Here is a 22,258-nt window from a genome sequence, read left to right on the forward strand (position 1 = left end):
ATTTCACCTTACATGCCTCAATCACTTTTGACTTTTCCCCCCGCAACATATTGTGTTAATCTATGTGTCTGGTTGAAACTATAGTAAAAAACAGAATTATCAATTTGCTTGGTACTGAAGTTAGGCTTACTGGCCTATAATGCCACAATCGCCTCTGGAGCCTTTTTTAAAAATTGGCCTTACATTAGCTATCCTCCAATCATCTGGTACAGAAGCTGATATAAGCGACTGTGAAATGTAACCTATTAGTAGTTCTGCAATTTCATATTTGAGTTTCTTCAGGACTCTTGGATGAATATACCCTGTTGATTTATTACTGTTTAATCTATCAATCTGTTCTAAAACCTCCTCTTATTGACACCTCAATTTGGGACAGTTCCTCAGATTTGTCACCAAAAAGAATGACTCAGGTATGAGAATCTCCCTCACATCCTCTGCAGTGAAGACTGATGCAAAGAATTCATTTAACTTATCTGTTACTGACTCCATTATTAATTAATCTGTACAAGTGCTGGTCTTCAGAAAGGGACAAACCCTTTAGACATCAGTCATTTTGCAAAGGGATCAAATTAAAAAACTTTACCTGTTCGTAAGAGTACTTCTGGTGCAATGTAATTAGGTGTGCCAACAAGTGAATGTGCCAAACAACGTTGATGCTGACGCGCTGCCCTACGCTCAAGTGGCTTAAGCCTGTCTCCACATCTGCAGTTTGCTGGATCACCCCATTCATTACTGAAATCCATGCTGTCTTGACGTGAATGGTCACCTACAATATAAAAATGAAGTATTGTGGGTTTTTAAACCCCTTAATTGGGGTTCTCAACTAAGACCAGTTTCTTTCCAAATTCTTTAACATTCCTTTTAATGAAGAACACTCTCTACTCTAATTAATCAAAGTACTTTAAAATAAACTTAATTAAAAGTGAACTTGTAAAGAACTTAGAATATTGAGCTTGTGTGCTTTTTTTGCTTATGATGTAAAAGAATGCCTGAAAGTTGAGTTATTTTCTTTTGTTAAAAATCGATTTTTTGCGCAACAAATAGGAAATGTCAATTCTGATCTTCCCCAGTTTTGCTGCAGAACTTGTTCGAAGTATAGGGTTATTTCTCTCACCTGCAGTGAAGGAGGGCCATCTCCAAAATATCAATCACTGAAGTTAAATATGCGTTTAAAAAATAGAAAATTTTAAACAGTCTGATTAAAAATCTTACCTATCACAATTGTTCAACTTTCACTCTCTTGCCTTATGTAATGTCATCCCTCTTGCTACTTCTCCAATCACCGTAAAATATACCAGGCTAAAGAGGAACTGAATTTCTAGTGTAAAAACAAGCCAAAAAAGTGAGCTTTGAAAATAATCTATTGAAGAAAAAAGGTACAAGCCCAATTTTCATTTAATTCTTTGCAGGTTACCTATAAGAAAAAATAACGGTAAAACGAAGACGGAATCCAGATAGTGCCACTTGTAGAACAAAAAGCAAAATTATCTTTGCTATAAGCTTCCCGCAACTACCCTGAAGGCATTAAATAAACTTAAATCTTTTTTTAAAAGAAGCTCAATTAGTGAATTTCCACATAACTGCAGAAGAGGGATGAAGAATAGTAGATCTTGGGTAAAATTGTCAAAAACATCCACATGACTTAGGCTCCTACGTCCCATTTTCAAAAGTGACTTAGGCCTGGTCTATATAGAATTTTTGCACTGATATAACTATTTCAGTTAGATTTTTTTTTTAAACCAAAATAGTTATATCAGTACTACAAGTGTGCACGCTGCTATATTGGTTTAGCTTATTCCATTTCCCTTATGGGTATTAAATTCTAACTTTTTTCATGTCATGTTCATCTTTCTACTCTTACTTATTATTCATGAATTAGGTAACAAAAATAGCTTCTTACCACTCTGATAGTATTTGGAATCATGTGTCCATCGAAAACCTGTACAAAGCCCGAAGTCAGTCAGTTTAATATGACCATCACGATCAATCAAAATGTTATCAGGTTTAATGTCTCTGTGAATGAAGCCCATCTTGTGAACACTTTCAACTGCACAGGTCAGCTCTGCTATATAGAACCGTGCCAGATTTTCTGGGAAGACACCCATTCTTATTAATAGGCTCATCATATCACCTCCTGGAATGTAATCCATTACAAAGTACAAATTGTCCTTATCTTGGAATGAATAGTACAGGCGAACCACCCACTCATTGTCAGCCTCTGCAAGGATATCCCGCTCAGCTTTAACATGAGCAACTTGGTTCCGAAGCAGAACATCTTTCTTCCGCAGGGTTTTTGTTGCATATAAAGCATTAGTGTCCACTTTCCTTGCTAGGCAGACCTCTCCAAATGCCCCAATGCCAAGAGTCTTAATTTTTACAAACATTGATTTGTCCATTTTAGCCCTTTTGAGACGAATGTAGTTAGATTCCTTCTGGCACAGCATTTTTCTCATTTGATCCTGGGCATCTTGGGACAACCCAACCTATGTAACAAAGTTAAATTTCACAAGTGAAAAACACTTTTCTCGTTGTCATGATCATCATACATTTAGAAGGTTCAGACAAAGTAAAGTAAAAACTTGCATGTAAAATGAGAAGTAATCCTTCAAGTTTTTCCCCTAACATTAGGTCTCTATAAAAACACTTAAGATTGAAACAAAAAATCCCCACAAAATGTGCAATCTAAGGGACAGTTATAACAACAATTTGCACAAGGTGCCATGCACCACCATGCTCTTGATTAAGGGAGCCATTTTTGGGAACGGAATAGGATGGGAGAAAAAGACAAGCTGATGGTGGTTGCCTTTCATGTCCTCTGTAGAAGAAACAGGATTGTAAGGTAGGAGGCAGGCCATTGGTAACCCACTATCCTTCACAGAGATGTTCCCACATGGGAATATGTCCCTTACATATTGACAACTATACAGATTTGTTCATGATTCCCTGCATACCTAACTGTTACTTGATTCTCTGCATTAATGGAGTCATTACTTGCTTGATTCCTGACACAATTAACTGAATGTATTGCTCTGTAGATTTTCCAATTAGTTATCCACTGTTTGATCACTGATTCTTTGCATACTTAGTTGTTTTTGCATAACTATTTCCATTTGGTTCTTAATTAAAGGTGTCCTTCCAAGGCTTCTGTCCTATTTTGCTTCTTATGAAATACAAAGGCACAATGAAAGGTGGTTCTGCCAGGGCCGGCGCTTCCATTTAGGCCTAGGGCGCCAGGATTTGGGGGGAGGCGGCATTTTGCCGGGAGGGCGGCAGGCAGCTCCGGTGGACCTCCCACAGTCATGCCTGCGGAGGGTCCGCTGGTCCCACGGCTCCGGTGGAGCATCTGCAGACACGCCTGTGGCAGGTCCACCGGAGCTCTGGGACCAGCGGACCCTCCGCAGGGATGCCTGCAGGAGGTCCACCGGAGCCGCGGGACCGGCGGCGAAATGGGTAGAACCGGCCCAGCGCCTAGGGCGCCAAAAACCCTGGCGCCACTCCTGAGTGCTGCTTGTGTTTTTACATTAAAAAGACAAGCCTTGTTTATCGTGGAAGACACTATAGTGGCTGGAGAAGTAATGAAACTATCAAATAACAGAAGCCAAGATAGCAAAAGGTGAGCAATTGAGTGGAGAGAAGATTTTCAGTCAGGGTATTTAATATTCTTGTTTTAGTTAATTATTGTCTAATGCAAATTACTAATTAATATTTTGATAAAGGGTATCTTTGTTGAAGATTCTACGCCTTTTTTTAAGTAAGGTATTAGACTTCACAATAAACATCCTCTGGAACCCTAAAGAGATCCCATATAAAGATATGGGAAACCAAATTTGATACTCCTGATATTTCTCAGGCAGAACACATGCACAATAATTGTTTTTAAACCATTTAGGCCATCTTTAGACTCAGAACAGCAAAATAGGACATAAGACTTTTTTTGCCAACACACTTGTTCAGGTCATGTTTGGTTACATAATTCATTATTTTATTGCCTTTTCTGATTCCCAACTCGCTTAAGTGGATGGGTCACTTGACAGGAACTAGGGAGACTTGGGCTCTATTCTGGGCTCAGCCACTGGCCTGCTGGGTGACTGAGCAAGCCTCACCATCTGTAATGGGAATGATGCTGATAAAAAGCACTATAAAAGGATTATTAGTCCTCCACCTCTCCATACCTCCCCTTCTTTTCTCAAAATCTCTTCCTTCTCTCTTTTGGTGATTTCATCTGCAATTCCATGACTTCAGTAATCTTTATAGCAATGACTTGCAAATTCAATTCTGGATTTCAGATTCTCTGACGTTTTCTTCTGGATAGCTCAATCAGTTTAAACTGAATTTCTAAGCTTACCTCCCAATCTCTTTCCAACACCCTCCATGATGTTACCAGAGAAAACACCACCAGCATTCAGGCCCATAATCTAGAGGTCTTTCACTCCTCCCTTTTTCATTACCTATTCATTCAGGTGGTACCCAAATCTTGCCATTTCTACCTCCATAACATCTCAAAATATTAAGTTAATATTTGTACCGTAGTAGCATCTAGAAACGGCAATCTGTATTAGGGAACCACTCTATGAACACATGTAAGAGAGTCCCTACACTGACTACCTTACAGTCTAATTTGAGACAAAATAGATAAAGAAAAAAAAGGAAGAAATGAGGGAGAACAAGAACAGAAATCATGGTTACATAGGTAGCTACTGTACAGTTTAATAATTCCTGAAGGCACTTTTTGTTTTAAAAAGAAAATCAACTAGCCAACTGGCATACACTAGACCATAGCAGATTTCTTACAGGCATCATAGCAACAGTGGGTCTCAAGCAGCGATTTGAAAATTTGACCTTGTGTCTGTCCATACAACAAAAAAATCTGGTGCAGTCCTCACAATCTCCAGGCTTGACTACTGCAGCCTCCTCCTCTGTGGCCTTTGAACATCCATGATGCTCTCCTTTGGCTCCATCAAAACACTGCCAAGATCATATTCTTTGCCCATCAGTCACACCATTCCATCCTCTCTAACTTCAGTGTACTAGTGCTCCTTCCTCCATGGCATTAAATTTAAGTGTTTTGTCCTTATCTTCAAGAACCAACAAGCCTCTGCTCTCCACTAGCCTTATCTCTTCATGTTGCTTGCCATCCCCTTTGCTCCATCCAAAATCTCAGCATCAATACCTTATTTATCTTCTTTCCCCCCAAAAGACCTACACACTTTCCTCCACACCACCCACACTGTACCTCAAACACCCTTCCTGAGCTGATCTGCAAAGTCCCCTCCTCTTCCTTATTAATATTGCTTTTAGGACCCACTTCTATGATGGCTACAAGAATTAACCAAGAAATCTATTATTTTTAAACTATATATGTACACATACATACACTCTATACTCCCCCACAAAATACTCCATTCTCTTTACTCCATGCCTTGCACTAGCCCTTGCTGAATAGCCATGTGATCTCATTGACATTACCTCTATTTTCCTTCCCTATGGTCTTGTTACTCCTTACATCATAACTAATTTTGTTTTCATACTCTTCAGGGCAGAAAGGTTGTGTGTGTTCTGGGAGGTGCCTCAGACCACTTTTAGCACCGTTAGACAGAAGAAGATAATAGAAGCAAGTGCATATCTCTAAAATACATTACTATTCCACCTGTGAGACAGCTGCTCCACACCCAAAAAACCCAGTTCTCTCCACTAAGCACCTTCCTTTAGACACCTGCCCTCCCACCAGGGAATATACACTGGCTGAAACATTTTGGTGGCCCTTTTCCCTCAACTTCCTGCAGAAGGAGAGAAATGAGGAAATCCACTCTTGGTTTAATCCTCTTAACTCTCCTACAAATAACGATGAAAAAATGCTAGGGGAGACACATGGCCATCAAGTTTCACTTCTTCTCTTCCTACTCAAGATGTAAGGTGCGTTGGCCTATTCCTGTCAGATTTCTCTCCCATTGCATACTACAGGGAGCCGCTTCTCCCATAATGACACCCCATTTTTCACCATCCAACCCCCCAAAAAGACCCTCCTTTTAAATTAAACACATTTTATGTGAATTGAGCACAATTACCATAAAACATATTTAGTGTAAAATAGTCAATTAAAATCAAAATGTTATTATCTATGTTAAGCATGCAGGGGGAAAAAAAATCATTACCACTAAGAGGGATATGTGTCAACATAAGTAACTGTGTTTACACCATTGCAGAGCACACTCAATAAAGTGCTCCAAATAAGAAATGAAATTGAGGTTTGCAAATCAAAAATTAGTTATGATCTTGCACTTAAGTACCCAAATGTAATATTAAAAAAAAATACATCAACTTCATGCTTTAGTTTTGATGCAGGTATACATGCAGAGTCCTTTGGAAAGGGTTCATGCTATTCTTAATATAATACTGTTGCGCCAAAGTCTTACTTGCCCACACAGTAATGGAGGCTATAGAAGTCAGCAAAGCTTCCAACACCTTAAGAGTTTAAATCAGCTGTTAGTGAAAGTGAAAAGGAAAAAGAAGACTAAGAATAAACATCTAGAGAGACTTCCAGGAATAAATCTTATTTGCTAACATTTAATTATGTTGTGATTAAGTAGACACTTATATGAGTACAGTTTACAGCAAGAATTTTTTTAAGAGCAGGAGTATGGATTTTGAAATGTCTCAGTCAAGCAAAAAAAAAATTCAGTTAAAAAGTATCAATTTTAAAGAACCACTTTTGTCTAAAATTCTGTTACCTACTAATATTACAAATAAAACCCAAGATTATTATAAAAATCATAGCTAAAATTCTATTTTCTTGTTTTAATGTGGGTGTTTCTCAATGTTTTCTATAAAGTCAGTTTCACTGTTTCCTCTGTTGTGTGGGTCTTTACATAGCAACAAGACAGACAAAAAATGCGACTGTAAAAGAGACAAAATGCGACTGTAAAAACACAAATTGTCAAGGGTCATCAGATGTATCATTTAAAGCCAGTTTTTAAACAAAAAGCAATCTTTAAAAAATAAAACAAAACAAAAAGAAACTTCAATTAATAGAACATGTACTCTTGGGCCAGTGCTAGATAAAAGAGCATAGGCTTTACAGAACTGTGGCATTTTTGTTGCTTGCTGCAGTGTTTTAAAGTGGAGATTAAAATGAGTTTTAAATTCCCTACCCAAGGTTGTTAATATAGTATGACAGCCCAACCCTGCATTCCTTGTGTATCCAGAAGTCTCACGGATATTAATAGGAATATTGCACAGTATGGAAGGACTATGGAATAGAGGATCAAACCCTCAGTACATTTAGCTGACTAGATTATTAGAACTACATTTTTTAGAATGAAATTTCCTGGACAAATACCATCACACAATGGTGTCAAACTGGTGAAAGTGAAGGGAGTAATCATTCTTTGGGGCTCTATATGGAGACTTTAGCCAGCCTTATTACCATTTCTTCCTAAACTGCATCTACAAAAATCTTTAATAATACTTAATTGTGACAATTTTATCAAATAGTTTCCCCCAAATCAGCATTAATGTCATCAGTGATAAAAACCTGGGAGCCATACAGCTACGCCCAATGCAAGCTTCAATAAGTTTACTTCAGTCTTCTAAACACTAATAATCTGAGTCATTCATGAGAATACAAAATATTTTGGTTTGGTTTGATTAATTTAAAACTGTAATTTCTAAAGAGAGGAATGGGATTACCTAAACAAATACTGAAAGGCTGGCTGCTTCTTAAACATGTGGTCAAACTAAAAATGAACTTCAATACCAAAAGATACTACAACTGCCCACAAAATTGCAGTATAAATCAAGAAACCTGTCTAGATATTCAGTTTTTAAAAATGTATACCAAAAGCTAAGTAGTTCCATTCAAATATTAAAGAAAATAAAGGTTTTACCCGCATCATTTCATTCTCTAGTTGTTTCTTACGATGCAATCGTTGCTGGTGAGACTTGAGTATGTTTTCCACATGTTGCTCCATGAAGAATTTAAAGGCCTGAGGAGAATAGCTTTGAATGCGAGACTCCCTTCGCTCTTCATCTCTCTTATTTTTCCTAACAGGAACAGGTGAGGTTGTTATTTGTTTTTTTTCTTTATCTGTCCCATCAACACATTCATTATTCTTTTCACTCTCTTCTTCCTTAGGTAAGCTGGGATGATCTTCTTTGCTAGGTTTGGTTCCTGTCTCATATGGACTGATAGATGGATTCTGGTGTAGCAAGTGTTTTGGGTAAGGTGGTGGAGGACCTTGGTAATTTGGAGCTTCTGCAACAGATGTCATAACTGCCATGTTGGTAGATGGACTCTCAGAGAAGGGGACTGGTTGGACAGCTTGCATTGGCTGCGGCATCCAAGAAGGATGAGTTGGTGCTAAGGCAGTCTGCAGCTCTGGCTTTAATACTCGCATACTTTTTACTGGCTGCTGAATGGGAGCTGGGGTTATAGCTGTTACTGTGGTGGCTGAAGGCTGAGAACTGCTAGAGTGACTCTGTCTATTTCCATGAGGGTTATTGAAAGAATTTGATCTTACTGGAATGTTGGGTTGCCATGTAGGGATTTCATGTCCACTGCCAGGTGGTGATTGGGGTGGAGCAGATGAAGGCTGTGACCAGGACATTGGTATTCCAGGTAGATTTATATTGTAAAGTTCCATGTTGTGGCTGTTTCTATTTGGCACCATCACGGACTGAGGAATGTTTCCATTGGTGTATGCTGAAGGAGGAACAGATCCTCCTGCTTGCATCTGCAATGCTGTAGGACTTTGCCTATTAGTTGGGGATATTGGGTACGGAGGGGGTGGCTGACGATTGACTGAGTTCCCAGATACAACATTCTGATGAACCAGGAAATCAGTCTGACAATTGCCATTTTGCATTCCAGCTCTTCCTGATGGAAAACTAAACTTGCTATTGGCAGAACTCTGCATGATTATTGGTTGCCTGCCAAGAGGAACAGAATTAATGCCTCTTTGTCCCTGTGTAGAAGAACTTATGGGTGACGGATTCATTGGCGGCGGCGGATAGCCATCCTGCCATGCTCCTGGTGGTACTGGAGAAATGCGAGAGATCATATATTCCATGCTTCCAGAATAACGTTTTGTTTGAGCATTTGGTTCCCAAGAAGGAGGTGGAGGAGTTGTTCCTCTTGGTGGAGGAGTCTGCCCTCTCGGAGGTGGAGGAGGGGGAGTAACACTCCTTACTTGTGGTGGAGGTGGTGGATTCACTCTTTGTCCATTGCCAGGATGAGCCTGAGCAAATGCTGCTAATCCAGAACCAGATAAGGGCCTTCCTACATCTGACTGAGAACTTGGACTTTCTGAACGATAAGCTACACTATCTCCCAATGGAGGGCCATGTCTCTGAGGTACCAAGGACTCTTTAGAACCTTTCCAGCTCTGTTTGCGGTTAATTGATTGCTGCACACCACCTGCTTTTACAAAAGAAAAGCACAGCATTTTATATTTGTTATACAAAAAAAGCTCTACTTGCAGCTTGCAATATTTTACTACTATTCTAATTCAGTTACTTTTCCTTTTTTTTGGCAGTTACCTTACTGCTATGAAGTAGATAATAAATTTTAATGTAAGCCACAATAAGTCACATGACTGATTTGCGACTAATAAGAAAGGAAGCTATAGAACTATTTCTAGCACAGAAAAGCTGAGCAAAGAAAAAATTATTGACCTACATTTTACATAACATTGATAATATAAACATTACATCAAATCAATCTTATAAAGTGACAACTCAGTGATGTACTTGAGGGGTTCATAACCTTTGAGTTAGTCAGCTGAAAGATGGCTAGGACTTGTATACCTGTAAACGAGCACACTAAATTAAAAAGATCATGCACTTAACACAGTTTAATCTAAGTGTATTATGTTCCTTGTATGCAAAATTCTGTTCATCAAAAGGTTTTGTTTTAAATCGGTCTGAAAGATACTATATGTTTGTAAGTGTAAGATAAGACTGCATACATGCAAAATATACAATGACCATCTCTCCGCTGAATTCTTAAAATTTAACTCCTTTAAGAATTACATAGCAATCTTTTATTGGAGGTACCAGAAAGTAATTACAAGACAGAGACATTATGTCATATGAACAGGGCAATTTTGTGTTTAATTTTGAAAGTTTTCGTTCATTATTGTCACTGCTGCAAATCAACATTTTTTCCATAAATGAAAAATGGGTAAATTGTGATAAACTCTGCAAGTAAGAATGAAAGTCATGGCTAAATTCCAGTATCCCACCAAAAGCTTTGCACAAATTCTAGTTAACTCAATTTAACAGGTTGAAAGATAGTGGACTGAAAATGAAAGACTTGTTTTACTTTGCTAGTGTTGTTTTTATGTTACGTTCTTGTACATAAATTAACAATTTAACTGTAATTGCACAGAAATTAAGTGATATGACTCCCAAAATTAAGAAATTAATGAAAATTATTCAACACAGGAAACGAACACCACAATTAGAGGTCTGAACGTGATTATATATGATGTTGAAAACATAACCTAAAAGCTTGTTATAAACTAACGTCAAGTACTGTCATTTAAGTGAATTACTTTATAAATTATACTAACAAATTTCACCATTTTCAAGAAAAATGGTATTTCAACCTCCTATTTAATTGTTAAATTTTATGCTTCACTTCCCCTCCAATGTTTGGCTAATTTATGATTTCTTCCTATAAGAAAAATACCTATTTGATACACATACCTGGTGGTTTCATGCCCGCATTAACAGGTCTGGCTGCTGCTGCAGCCATCTGCTCCCGACGAGGATCTTGGTAGCTCATTTTACTTATGAATTCAATTGCTGCTTCTATACTACGGCTGTTAGTTTGCCTAAGAGCTCGTACAACCATATCCTAAAGGGAAAATTAAGTTAAAATATATTTTATTTTATTTTTAAAATTAACAGAAGAAAAAGAGTCAAAAGCACAATTGAGATTTTCAAAGCACTGCAGAGGGATTTTGCCACACATCTTCCATTAATTTTAATAGAAAAATGTATGGCTAAATGTCACTGACAGATCTGTAAAATCTCAAAGCATCTCCTTGAGTCAGAAAAACTGCAGTTAAATCTCACACTGCTGAGATGCCCAAAAAAATTAACATGTCAGAGTCTCATTTTAGTGTATCAGCTGTGCGGTTTGAATCTCAGAATTACTGTTGTTACAATTTGTTCATGTGCCTATATATTACTGAAAGACAGTAACCTCTATACAATTAAGGTTGCAACCAGCTTCCAATATGAGGCTCTATTTTTAGCCCCCACTGAAACTTTCAAAATAGCTAAAAACTGTATGGCTGAAAATCAACTGATTTATTATGAAAGCAAAGGAAATAATGAATTACAGGTCACAAAAAGTACTCTGATTTGAAATTCTGAATGTTGGCTTTTTACTGATACTTCAGCATTAACTCTGAATCTCCTTGTACACTAATGAACTGACTATATTGGAAGAAAATAGGCTGACTGTCAAGTAACATTAAAAGCCTTTGACGAGGTCCCTCACCAAAGGCTCTTAAGCAAAGTAAGCGGTCATAGGATAAGAGAGAAGGTCCTCTCATGGCTCGTAACTGATTAAAAGACAGGAAACAAAGGGTAGAGATAAATGGTCAGTTTTCAGAATGGGAAGTTAGTGGTGGCTCCCAGGGACCTGTACTGGGCCCAGTGCTGTTCAACATATTCATAAATGATCTGGAAACAGTGGTAAACAGCGAGGTGGCAAAGTTTGCGGAGTATAAAAAATTACTCAAGATTGTGAAGTCCAAAGCAGACTGCAAAGAGTTACAAAGGGATCTCACAAAACTGGGTGACTAGGCAACAAAATGGCAGATGATATTCAGATTTGATAAATGTGAAGTCATGCACATTGGAAAACACAATCCCAACTATACATACAAAATGATGGAATCTAAATTAGCTGTTACCACTCAAGAAAGAGATCTTGGAGTCATTATGGATAGATCTCTGAAAACATCTGCTCAATGTGCAGCTGCAGTCAAAAAAGCTAACAATGTTAGGAACCATTAGGAAAGGGATAGACAATAACACAGAAAACGTAATGCCACTATATAAATCCATGGTATGCCGAAACCTTGAATACTTGCATGGAGTTCTAGTTTCCCCCATCTCAAAAAAAACCCCAACTATATTAGAATTAGAAAAGGTACAAAGAAGGGCAACATACATTAATAAAGGTATATAATTTTCACATGAGGAGAGATTAAAAAGAGTGAGACTTTTCAGCTTGGAAAAGAGATGGCAAAGGGGGGGGGGGGATATGATAGAGGCCTATAAAATTATGAACAGTGTGGAGAAACCAGGGTCACCCAATTAAATTAAAAGCAACAAGTTTAAAACAAAAGGAAGTATTTCTTTATACACAGAAGTCAGCCTGTGGAACTCGTTGCCAGGGGATGTTGTGTACGCCAAAACTGCAACAGGGTTCACAATAAGTTAATGGAGGATAGATCCCTCAACGGCTATTAGCCAAGATGGTGAGGGATGCAACCCCATGCTCTGAGTGTCTTTAACCTCTAGACTGCCAGAAGCTGGGAGTGGACCACAGGGGATGGATCACTCGATAACTGTCTGTTATGCTCATTCCCTCTGAAGAACCTGGCGTTGGCCACAGTCAGAAGACAGGATACTGGCCTAGATGGACCATAAATCCATAATTTAAGCAGATTTTACCTGATGCAGTGTCACCATTTCTTAAGCCAGGTACAGAAGCACAGTGAAATCTTTGTAAATGCCAACAGTTTAGATACTGATTTGTGAGATACGCAATTTTCAACAAGGATGTAGGAATTTTTTTTTAATTGGATATTTGAAAACTAGACACAATTGTCTATCATTAAACAAAATGGAGACAAGAAAGCCAATGGAGAACAGATATTATGAAAACCTCTGTTGTCAATGAGTTCTTTCAGCAGCTAAAGTAAATGTACTGAGCTGATATATCATTTATATGCACTGATGAGCTGAATGCATTTGTATGTTATTGAGGAGCTCTTTTTCATAATCTTTCTGTATGGGCAACAATATGGTGATCTCTTAACCACTCCTTCTTGAAGTCTTTGCTAACAACACTATGTTGGTGTACAACAAATATGACACACCAAAACACTCTGCCTAACCTTTAAAGGAAATTAGTGCAAAATACGTTGATTCTTTAATATTAACCTGCAATTACAACTTTTGATATGATCATTATTTTGACTAGTACAATTATGAATGAACCATTCTACCTTATTCATTCATGCATCCGACGAAGAGGGTATTCACCCACGAAAGCTCATGCTCCAATACGTTTGTTAGTCTATAAGGTGCCACAGGACTCTCTGCTGCTTTTACAGATCCAGACTAACAGGGCTACCCCTGATACTTGACACCATTCTACCTTGTTTGCTTGTAAGCTATCCTTGGCCTGCTATTACAAATTTTTGAAAGTGATGGGCCTGAGGTCTGTGCTCATTTTGCATATGTACTTTTGTGCTCAGGTTTACAAGTGCATGTATAAAAGGGTCTTTTAGACCCACCTGCCAATACATACACTGCAAATAAACACATACAAAGGTCTCTAAATGTATTAATTCTTTATTCATGGAAACCAAATATTTTGTCAATAAATAACATTACAGACTTTCCATACTAAAGTGAAAACAAGTTCAGCTGGTATTGAAGTAGATGACAGGACTTCAGACAGATGCCTGTCAATCACCTCATCCATGTCTTTATACTGACCAACAATACCAACTTTCAAAGACATCATTATGGGGCTCTGCTATATAATGTCTACATTTTTTCCTAGAAGACACTACATTGTTGAAGGCATTCTGCACTGTTCTCCTTGCGGTATATTTATTGTACTATTTATTGTACATTCTTTAGTATCTGATTTAGGATAATGTATATCATTTGCATATAACTAAGATTGAAGTGTTCAGATGAATAAAACAACAATTGCAGTTTTTTGTTAATATTCAGCTCAGATAATGAACCATTTCTCTGAACAAGTTTAAGTTATTCATAAATCGGGGCTTCTGAAATACTCATCTAAAAGAGAATAAAAGTATTTAAATATTGTCAAGTCACTTACATTTGGTATCCTTGCCTTACTATTCTGAACTGTATTGTTCTCACAATACATTTTAAACTACATAATTCAAAATTCCATTAAATTACTCTGAGGAAAATTCCAGACTTTGAATCCACTCATTTCCACACACAGAGATGTAAATGACTAATCTATTACATAGATAGATTTCTATGTAATCTAATCTCATAGAAAGAATAGATTACACCGGATGTAGGGGGAAAAACATGGGTTATTTTAAACCATACTAATGCCCCCCACCCCATCTTCTTTTTGGCCAGGTCACAGTTAAAAATTAATTCATATTTCAGGGAAACTTTTTGACTATCATACTACTTACACTCTTTAATTACAAAAAGGGTAACATACAGCTAAAATGTGTGTGCATGATTAATATTCAACAAAAATGCTTACCTCATCAAACCCAGCAGCCTGTAAGTCTTGTAGCATTTGTCGATTGATTTCAGATGTTCCCCTGGCTGAGGAGCTGGTTTCGTTTGCAAAAGGCAGCAGGGAGTTTCGAATTTCTTGCAAAGCTTTATGGTATGTTACAAATTTGGGGGGATTTCGGCCTTGTCTGGGATCTTCAGCTGACATTTTACCCATATTGTGCTCAGCCTTAGCAGCATCTGAGGGCTTAGGCAAATTCCTAAGGCTCTCTCGTATTTCTTGTAACATTTGCCGGCTGCTGCCAGTGTAGTTACTAGCAGGAAAAGTCTTAGGCCTCATTTGTCTATATCCTTCCGGCTTCTCACTTCTCTTCATGAAAACATGTATCTATGTAACCTCCACCAAGGATTCAGCCACAAAAATTTCAAGAAAGGCTCGTTGGTAGTTTCAGAACTCACTCTTAAGTAAGAGTGAAAACATTCACCACTACTTGTGGTTCCAACAGTGCTGAAATTCACAACAACCAAGTCAGCCACCCTGTAACAAAAGAACATTCAAGTTACACATGCTAACAGTAAAAAATTTGCAATTTGCAGGGCATACATATATAATTTCCTCCATATTTACTAAATTCATCATATGCAACTTATCATTCATGCAGTCTTTAACCATTCTAAATTAAGAACTATTTTGGCCTGGCAACATTTAATTAGTAAACAATGTTTTAGTTGCCTCTCAAGTCTAAAGATCCCAAAATTGGGAGGGATTGAAATCAGGTTTATCAAACCTTGGGAGTAAACTTGTCTTAAAATTATTGACAATGATAAACACTGCTGATTTTTTTCAAGCAGGGAGTGTACTGCAAACTTAGCTATAATATTTGAAAGAGTCCTTGGTACCTGCTAAAAAAATTAACTGCATGCTTGAGTTATTTTAAATTATGGCCCAAATGTTTAAATCCTGAAACTTGCTTGAATTTAATCTCACCTAGAAGACAAGAGAGGAAAATATACATAATTTATTTTCCTCTTGACAGTAGTTTATCCTGATCACTGTCCTAACAGGTTGCTTTACTATGCTACTATTTGAAACACAACCTATTAGCACAGCTGAAGGATTATCAAAGATCTACACATCAAAAAGAAGGTGATCTAATGGACAAAGAATGGAGAGTAGGAATCTGGACTCCTTGATCCTGTTTCCTGCTCTACTCCTACTCACTGTGATACCTTGGGTCAAGTCATTTGGCTCTCCATCACATCAATGCACTGGAGTTTGTCCCCCATCATTCTTCCCACCTTTCATTTTAAAGGACACTAAGAATTTAATCATAAAACAGATTTTTTTAATGAATATCATCTGTTTCAATTTCCTAGCTAAATGCAGATGTCTGATATCAGCTTTGCTTGAAGAGAAGTGGGACACAGAAGAGCTCTGTGTAAGCTCGAAAGAGACTCTCTCTCACCAATAGAAGTTGGTCTAATAAAAGATATTACCTTACCCATCTTGTCTCTCTAATATCCTGGGACCAACACAGCTACAACTCTGTGATATTGTAAAAACTTCAGTGCAACAGACTATGTGCTCTTACAGTATCACAAAAACTGAAATGTATTTAAATTAGCAAAAGTGAACTCAATATGGTAAACTGTTTCAAAAGAAACATTTTTTTCAGTGTTTTATACAAAATGATAACGCTGCAAGTTCTCATTAAATATAATTTTCAATCAAAATTTTATATGTTGGTTTGAGTTAGCATGAAGAATTGTACTTCTTCCATGCCTAGGCAAACCATGCAAGTTGGTTCTGATACCACCTGTCTTATACCCCCTTTATAATGCACAACATATGCCTGAATATGAGAATAATGTATAAGAATCATCATTTTTTAAGCTCCAAAATGAATGCCTTACAAAACCAAGTAAAAATAGTCTGCTGTGTACGGGTCTAACGTGACAAAAATTGGTATCAAGCAAACAAGTTGGGGAAGAAAACAATGGGAGAGGAAGGATGGTGACACTAATAAGGCTGTGAATTGAAAACAACCTACATACAAACTTTAATAGTTCTAGTCATTTATTTTTATAATGTAAGTCATAGATTTTAAGGTCAGAAGGGACCATTAGGATCATCTAATCTGTCATCCTGCATAACAAAGGCCAAAACCTCATCCAAAAAATTCTACACCCAGTCCATAACTTTTGTTAGAACTATATCTTTCTAAAAGGAGATACTATACAGTCCTGATTTAAATATTGCATGTAATAAAGAATTCATTACATCCCTATGTAAATTGTTCCAAGTGTTACAATCTTTCCTCCACCATCACTTCTAGTAATGGGGGCATGTGATGAAATACTCTTAAAACTTCACAAAGAGTAACAAACAGTAAAATGACTATATTTACAGAAAACTACTTCAGATTATAAAACAAATTATGGGGTAGGCATGTATGTTTCTCTTACAAGCATTACAGCTGAGGGGGGGAGAGAGGTGTTAGAAGTGCCAAACACTTGCAGCTCCCACTCTTGTGGATGCTCAGCACCTCTTAAAAACAGGCCAACTAGTTTTTAGTTCTGCGGTAGGATCTTAACCATTGATTTTACCCACCTTGTGCATAAAACCAAACATTTGCCTGCATTTGTCATGCTAGTGACAGCTACAGTAGTTTCCTATGCCATTTCCATTCCAACCCTGTTTTCACATGCTCTTAAACTTCTACAAATGTCACCCCTAAGTTCTCCCATCCCTGGTCATTGTCACAAATTCAGCCATTTTGGAGATGAGGAGAATCCGGGGGGGGGGGGGGTGAAGAAGAAGAGTCTGAATAAAAAAATTCAAAAAAAGGTTTTCCTATTGTAAAAATATTTTAAATTTAAAGAAAAAGGTTAACTAACATCAAAGTCACTGTGGGTAGAACCATACCATATTTCATGAAAATAATCCTCAATGAGAGATGCCTTTGAATGTTCTTGTAAAAGTTGTTTTTTATTTTGACTCATTAAGGAAATTAACATACACAGAGTAAGCTTTTAAACCAAGCTCATAAGGTGTGCACAGATAAGGAAGACCATATTGGTTAACTTATGTGGTAAAAAGTTTCAGGTGGTGGAACAAGACAAGCAGAGGTGTGCGGAAACACAATGGACCCCTGCTCGCTCAGCATGCATCTTATAAAGTAAAACCCGTGCAGCTCCTAAGGCTCTCCAGGAAAGGAACTCCATCCTACCAACAAAGTAAGGTGCAAGGAATGGGGCATTCTTGTGATATCTTCCTTTTTTTTTTTTTTTTTTTAAATAGGCAACCTGAAGAAAACAAGGGCACAAATCCCCTCTTTATTACATGTAAAGGTGGCCTGAAAGTGCTGCATTGTGACCGCCCAAAAAAGTTTTTCTGCTTTTTTATCATCTTAGAAATATCAACAATGCCAAACCTTCTCTATATGGTTTTGCTGGATGCTTTCCTTGGAGGACCCAGACACGTGGAAAGGGCACTCTCTCATCCCTAAGTTAAAGAGACAGGATGTAGACAAAAGCCTTTGTCTTATCAGGCATTTGAGTTAAACTGGTGTATGTAAGTACTTTTAAACAGTTTGCATAACAATTACTCTCTCTCTCAATCCAGTTTTCATTTTTATGATCTCTCTCATGTCACAAACCTCTACTTGTTCATGCTATTTTAATTCAATATATAATCAATTTTTTTGTAGTCTTGTAATGTGCTCTTTTATGCTGCTCAGTGAATAAGGCAGAAATCTTCAGATATATACTTCCAGAGACTGGCAGGCATATATAAAATATTACAAGATGCAACATGTTTGAATATAAATTGTAAAAAACAACAAAAAACCCTCAAACCCTGTATAATATCTATTACAGAAATAGTATGGGATTACACCTCTACCCTGATATAACGCTGTCTTCAGGAGCCAAACATGTTATAGGTGAAACCGCGTTATATTGAACTTGCTTTAATCCACCGGAGCGCACAGCCCCCCCCCGCCCCCAAGCACTGCTTTACCGTGTTATATCGGGTCGTATTATATCAGGGTAGAGGTGTGTATCAAGAGTTATAATACATATAGGCAAGAGAACATAGTTAAGCTTCCCTGTGCAACCTTAAACTCTTAAGTCAGGAAATGTAAAAGTTAACTGCAACTTTAACATTAAAAAACTTCAAAAAGTCAGAAGTTTAATAAATAAGTAGTTGAAGTGAAATATGATAAAGTAAAAAGTGTGCAATGAGTTATTAAAAAGACTGTTTAAAATCATTATGCTTAGATAAACTGATTTTTGTTCTTTACTTAGTTTTCTTTATTTTTTATTGCTTTTAATGTGTGAAATGCGACTTCAATGAGAGTGTTGGAATAAAGACACGGTGTCCCAAAGAAAGGTGAAGGCAAGGGTAACTTATTACCAATTTTAAGTGGGACTTGTTCTTGCTTGGCCAACATAATGGAGAAGGAAGTTTTTCTGCCTCCAAAAGATTGCATTAACTGCTATAAAGAATAATTGGCTACAAAAGTGAACACGGAGTTACATTTTAATAGTACTGCAAAAAAACCCACTATCATCCAGGAAGAAGATACTCAGGGGGTGTAAACTTATTCAAGACTCCATTCAAAATTATCTGTAAGACTAGATGGCTCAGAAGATTAGTAACAGAACATTTAGGTTACTGATTAGAATTCAGTTGAAGCTGGTAGCACCCAGAAGTAATTACTATCTGACCACTACTACATAAGCTACTTAAAATGAGTTTATCAGTCTACGCTATGATAGACAACCACTGCAATTTAATCTGACTACATATTTTCCAAGGAACAATGCGCACTGAAGGAATTTTCCTATATAAAATTTGCATACCCCTGTAATTATGGGGAAAAGGGGAGTGTGAGGGGGGAAAAAAAGTTGCTTTGCACTCTTACGCTTTTCCATAATATTGTTTGGTGCTTAAATATCTAGGGGATAAGTATCTTTTAAATACCTAAGCTAAACAGACTTGCCACCCTTGAAAGGCTCTGTGGTCAAATGGATAGGGCACTTAACTGGGAGTCAGGAGACTTGGATTCTATTCTGTTTGACAGTTACTTATGTGGCCGTTGGCAAGCCACTTAACGTTGTGCATCAATTTTCCCCATCTATAAAATGGAGATAATTATACTTACCTTTCTTTGTAAACTGCTTTGAGATCTTCAGTTGAGGAATACTATGTAATAAGTGTTACATATAATTTATTGTTTTCTTGATGGTTTCAGCGAGACAGACCAAAGACCAATGGGCTTGAAAACGGAATTGCTTTGAAGCCAAATTGAGTTGGTTCCTCAACTGAGATTGTCCCACTATCTTAGGGAAGTATGAGGAAGTAAGTATTGCCACAGACTGCGATATACCTGTTCTGTGTATAGGGAACCTCAAACCCCCAGGCTGTCAATTCATCACATTTCACAAACAAGGAATTTACATGCCCACTTGAAAAGTAAAAAAGGCTTTGCTAGGTGGTCAACACCACTCCCTTCATCTTGCACACTGAGCCAGGAGACAACTATTCTCCCTGTATTTGAAGAACCGATGATAGCCCCACTTGCAATTCTGTAAACATTGTCCATCAGTACATTTTCAGCTGCATCTATCTCCACTTCTCAAATGAAGCTGCATCAGTTTGCCCCTTCTTTCCTTTTAAGGAGACAAAAAACCAGGGTAACAGGTTTCTTAGTTTCCAGGCCAAATTCTCAGAATATATTTATTGATCCTAGAAATATCTGTACTGATCTGCACTAGTGCTTCTATACCCCTGTATTTCACAATATATTGGGCCTTAAAAATGGATGTTATTTAAGCCAAGGAAATATCAAACTTGAGAGCTGGGAAGAGAAAGTCTGACAATTTAGGTAGTTGTAGCTCAATTTGAGATTGAACAGTTGCAGCTTCTGACAGTACCATGTAAGGCCTTTCAAACTTCACTGGGAAAGGGAACCATTTGAGTGGTAAAAATATTAACGTTTAAGTTTTATAAAACTATCAAAGTTGTACATAGTTAATATTTCATAACTGCAACAATATTTAAACACCCAGTCCTTAAAAACTGTAATTGGAATAAACTCATTTCTCCCGCTATGCTTCACTTCTAAATAATTTAACTAGTCCAAATTTCTCAATCAAGACGGTCGTGTTAGAGGTAAATTCTTTACACTCATTTAAAAGCTGCTATTCTTAGTTGCTTTCACATAGTGTACAGAAGTGATCCTAGTAGCTACAAGGACAGTAGCCACTAAAATCACATTGGAATTGGCATAATGACAGAGAGGTACTAAGGTAATTAGAATAAAGCAATTTTAGAGGTACAGCATCTCATGGACCACCAGGGCTAGAAATGAATGTGATACTGCAGATGAAATTCAGTGTTGCCAAAGTAATGCACATTAGAAAACATAATCCCAACTATACATACAAAGCGATAGGGTCACAGTTAGCTGTTTCCACACAAGAAAAAGCTCTTGGAGCAATCATGGATAATTTTCTGAAAACACTGCTCAATGTACAGCGGCAGTCAAAAGGGTTAACAGAATCTTAGGAACCATTAGAGAATGGTCAGAAAATAAAACAGAAAATATCATAATGCCACTGTATAAATCCATGTTATGCCCACTCTTTGAACAATGCCTGCAGTTCTGGTTGCTCCATCTCAAAAAAGATGTATTAGAATTGGAAAAGGTCCAGAGAAAAGTAACAAAAATTATTGGGGGGAGGGGGTATGGAACAGCTTCCATATGAACAGAGATTAAAAAGACTGCAACTGTTTAGTTTAGAAAACAAATATATATGATATAGGAAAAGATCACAAATGGTATGGAGATAGTGAAGAAGGAAGTGTTATTTATCCCTTCACATAACACTAGAACCAGGGGTCACCCAATGAAAGTAATAGGCAGCAGATTTAAAACAAACATAAGGAAGTACTTCTTCACACAATGCAGTCAATCTGTGGAACTCACTGCCAGGGGATCTTGTGAAGGTCAAAAGCATAAATGGGTTAAAAAATAATTAGATACATTCACGGAGGATAGGTTTGTCAATAGCTATTAGCAAGATGGTCAGGGACACAACTCCCATACTCTGGGTGTCCCTAAGCCTCTGACTGTCAGAAGCTGGGCCTGGATGACAAGGGATCAATTGGTAATTCCCCTGTTCTGTTCATTTCCTCTAAAGTCTCTGGCACCAGCCACTGTTGGAAGCCAGAATACTGGGCTATGTGGACCAATAATCTGAGACAGTATGGCGATTCCCATGTTCTTATGATGTCCTCTTCCATAGTGTATTACAATGGTTAACAGCTTTTGTTTCTAACCCTGGTGCTTTGCAAGATATTGGAACAGGACAGTCACTGATCCCTCAGATCAGCATTGTATTTTGGCATAGACCATGGATTTACAGCACATACCAGACCTGGGACCAATTTAGTTTTCAACCTATACACAAAAATTCAGAGCAACATAAATACTATCTGCCAAAGTATCAGATTCTCCCTGATCTGTGACAGCTGGGTACTCGGAGCTGGAGCTTGGACTAATGTGTGAACATCCACCAAATTTAAATCACTATAATGGTGGGATATTCATTGGACACCAATAGACAAACAAATTAAACCAAGTTTCACTTAAATGAAAGTATGTTAGCCAAAGCTGACCTAGTTTCATATAACAATGTATTTGACTACAGAGGTCAGTGCCAGTAACAGCTGACGAGACCATATGGGAGCATCATGTTGAGGGAA

General features: G+C 37.6%; 1 protein-coding gene across 2 annotated transcripts in view; it reads right to left on the reverse strand.

Moving 5' to 3' along the window:
- The window catches only part of LATS1 (large tumor suppressor kinase 1), a 41,079-nt gene that overhangs the window by 17,916 nt on the left and 905 nt on the right, over positions 1-22,258 (reverse strand). The window contains exons 2-6 of one of the 2 annotated variants that reach the window (XM_045010610.1): positions 14,510-15,022; positions 10,705-10,855; positions 7,884-9,412; positions 1,901-2,483; positions 584-766 (exon numbers count right to left, since the gene is read on the reverse strand). In XM_045010610.1, coding sequence (XP_044866545.1) covers positions 584-766; positions 1,901-2,483; positions 7,884-9,412; positions 10,705-10,855; positions 14,510-14,860 — 2,797 coding nt within the window. In that variant the 5' untranslated portion in view covers positions 14,861-15,022. Of the gene's footprint in view, positions 1-583; positions 767-1,900; positions 2,484-7,883; positions 9,416-10,704; positions 10,856-14,509; positions 15,023-22,258 lie in introns of both variants that reach the window. The other variant, XM_045010609.1, reaches the window with a different exon arrangement.

Source organism: Mauremys mutica, chromosome 3 (genome assembly GCF_020497125.1).
Source record: "Mauremys mutica isolate MM-2020 ecotype Southern chromosome 3, ASM2049712v1, whole genome shotgun sequence".
In the NCBI taxonomy this organism is placed as follows: Eukaryota; Metazoa; Chordata; order Testudines; family Geoemydidae; genus Mauremys; species Mauremys mutica.